This window comes from Volvox carteri, assembly GCF_000143455.1.
Source record: "Volvox carteri f. nagariensis unplaced genomic scaffold VOLCAscaffold_43, whole genome shotgun sequence".
Lineage (NCBI taxonomy): Eukaryota > Viridiplantae > Chlorophyta > Chlorophyceae > Chlamydomonadales > Volvocaceae > Volvox > Volvox carteri.
The window spans coordinates 1,115,783-1,118,503 of NW_003307586.1; the positions used below are offsets into that span (position 1 = coordinate 1,115,783).

The following is a 2,721-nucleotide window of genomic DNA, read 5'->3' on the forward strand; positions in this document are numbered from 1 at the left end:
TCCCGTGAGCGCTCCTTCTGATGCTGAATTCTAAGCAGTGTCGTGTGTCCGGCAGTACGAATTTCGTCCTCTGACATAGTCTCGTAACCAGAGTCCGACGAGTGGCCGCCGCGCCGCCGCCTGGGCGAGCGGCCGCCTCCGTCGTTGATGTGCGAACCATGGCCCTTGCGGGGGCTCCTGCCCGCCCGTCGGCTGTCGGAGGCGGCCGCATTGCCGCCAGGCCCTCGATGCCCGCCGCGACCGCGACGGCGGCGACGGCGCCGTCCAGTGTCGTCGCTTTCGTCAACATCGTACCCGCTACTGTCGTACTCGCTGTCGTCATAATCCGATTCCGAATCAAAGAGGCTGGCGCGGATGCTGGCGGCAGTGGCGCCCGCCGTCGAGATGGCGGCGGCGGCGCTGCCGCCGCCGCCGTTCGTTCCCCCTGCACGCGCCGCCATGCGCTGACGGAGTTTTTCCTTCACCAAAGACCAGACGTCGTCCTCGGGGATTGTCAACGACGGCGCCGCCGCCGCAGCGAACGCCGCCGCCGCCTCCGCTGCACTCCTCGCCCCGGAGACCGACAGTGACTGCAAGAGCTGCCGCCCGTTGATGCTGCCGCCGCCGCCGCCGCCGCCGCCGCCCAGCGCTGCCGCTGCCGCGCTGCCCCAGGTGTGCACAGACGACGCATCCGCTGACGCTGACGCCGACGCTGACGCCGACGCTGACGCCGATATTGTACTGCCGCTGATCGTGGACGTGTCCAGGGACGATGTGGCGGCGGACGCGGAGGTAGCGGCGGCGACAAAGTCCATGGCGGCCTTTTCCAGAAGCTCCTGACGGGCCTCCTGCTCCATTTGCCGAAGTTCCTGCACACACAAGACAAGGCTCAAAATATCATATAAAAACACGATCATAATAAATAATAAAACACACAGCAACCACCTCGGAGAGCACACGGGAGGCTCTCGTCCTCTTCGCCTGTCCCTTCGGCCTGTCCCTTTTCGCGTCCTCTTAATAAAATACTCGGAACTTCGAAAGGTCTACCGCCTGAAACAACCCCCATATACATACATACATACATACATACATACATACATACATACATACATACATACATACATACATACATACATACATACATACATACATACATACATACATACATACATACATACATACATACATACATACATACATACATACATACATACATACATACATACATACATACATACACCTGCACACCATCCATGGACCCACCCGCGCACACGTACATGCTCCTCTAGGGCAATTGGCTTCCCGTCGGCCTCAATCAGTAGGGGGAAGGGCGGTGGCTGCCAGGGCTTCAGCGCCGTCACCCCCATCTTGCGGTTCCGCATCGCCACGTATGCCTCCACGCTCATGTTGAGCGCCGCCGCAGCCGCCGTCAGCATGCGCATCGACGTCGCAGGGTCGTCGCCGCCGCCGCCGCCGCCGCCGCGGCGGTTCTTGCGCCGATGATGGTGATGGGCCTTCCCGCTCCCCTTCTCGTCGTCCTCCGCTTCCATGGCTGTGGTGGTTGTATCATGAGCAGTCGAGCGTGTGTGTGTGGGGGGGGTTGGGGGGTTAGGAGGTGGGGTTGGGGGTTTGGGGTTTGGGGAGTAGGGGTTGTTGTTGTGGGTGATTGGGTGTATAGGCAGGCGGTGTGAGTTTGCTTAGAGCAGTCAGTAAGGTCGATCGATGGCGGGGAAGAGCGGGAGGTTACGTGGAGGGGTGGGTCAGGTCACCAAGCACTTGCATGGGGGGATGAGGCGTCCAGAGCTATATGGACGTGGCGCCCAAGACCCCCCACACGGACGTGGACGTGGACACGGACATACGAGCGCGGGCAGTCCCGAGACTTGGACGCCCCTTCGCGCTCTCTCCCTCCCTCCACCTTGGTCAGTAGGGGCCGATGGTTCTCATACCAGGTCAATCCCTGGGATTGCCCTCCCACTAGGGGGGAAGGGGGGGTGGGGTGATGTCGGAGGCCCCTTTTCCGCACACACCACACCACACCACACCACACCACACCACACCACACCACACCACACCACACCACACCACACCACACCACACCACACCACATCCCTCCTTTCCGCCACTTCTGTGTATGGGGTGTGTGTGTGGGGTGGGGTGGGGTGTACATTGCCACCATCCTCGCAATCAGCACCACCACAACCACCACCGCCATCGCTCCCCCCCCCAACAACAACCTCAACAAGGACAACGGCGCGTCGCGGATCCCCATCTCCATCTCCCAAATCCCCTGGGGATGGGAAAGGTCGTTTTGTCAATTTGAATATGGTATGAGGTCCCACAGCCCCCAAGGTCCTTTTCCCTCCCCACACGCTACCCCACTGGCTCAGGGCCCCACCCTCGGCCCCCCTCTACCTCTCGCAGCAGCCATCGCCTCCTTCACCACCTTGACCAGCATCGTCATCTTGGACGTGGGAATCAGTCCCGCACCGCCCGCACGACCCCGGCCCTTGGACTTCTTCTTCCGAGCGCCCCCCTGGCCGCCGCCGCCACCCTCGCCCTCCCCTGCCGCCGCGTCCGCTGCCGCTTTACGAGCCTTTCGCGCCTCATTGCGCTCCCGCCGCCGCCGCAGCCGCCGCGCCGCCTCGTCTTCCTCTTCCTCGCTTCCCCCATCCTTTTCTTCCTCTTCGTCCTCCTCCTCCTCCTCCTCCCCCTCCGCTTCTTCCTCGTCATCATGACTGC

At 61.9% G+C, this 2,721-nt stretch overlaps 1 protein-coding gene across 1 annotated transcript in view; it reads right to left on the reverse strand.

Annotated features, from left to right (window-relative positions):
* VOLCADRAFT_118782 (uncharacterized protein) overlaps window positions 1–2,721 on the reverse strand; it is a gene marked incomplete at both ends in the record, with an annotated part of 19,805 nt that overhangs the window by 8,568 nt on the left and 8,516 nt on the right. The window contains 3 exons of the mRNA XM_002954530.1: window positions 295–848; window positions 1,257–1,531; window positions 2,395–2,717. Of these exons, the coding sequence (XP_002954576.1) occupies window positions 295–848; window positions 1,257–1,531; window positions 2,395–2,717 (1,152 nt within the window). The remainder of the gene's footprint in view (window positions 1–294; window positions 849–1,256; window positions 1,532–2,394; window positions 2,718–2,721) is intronic.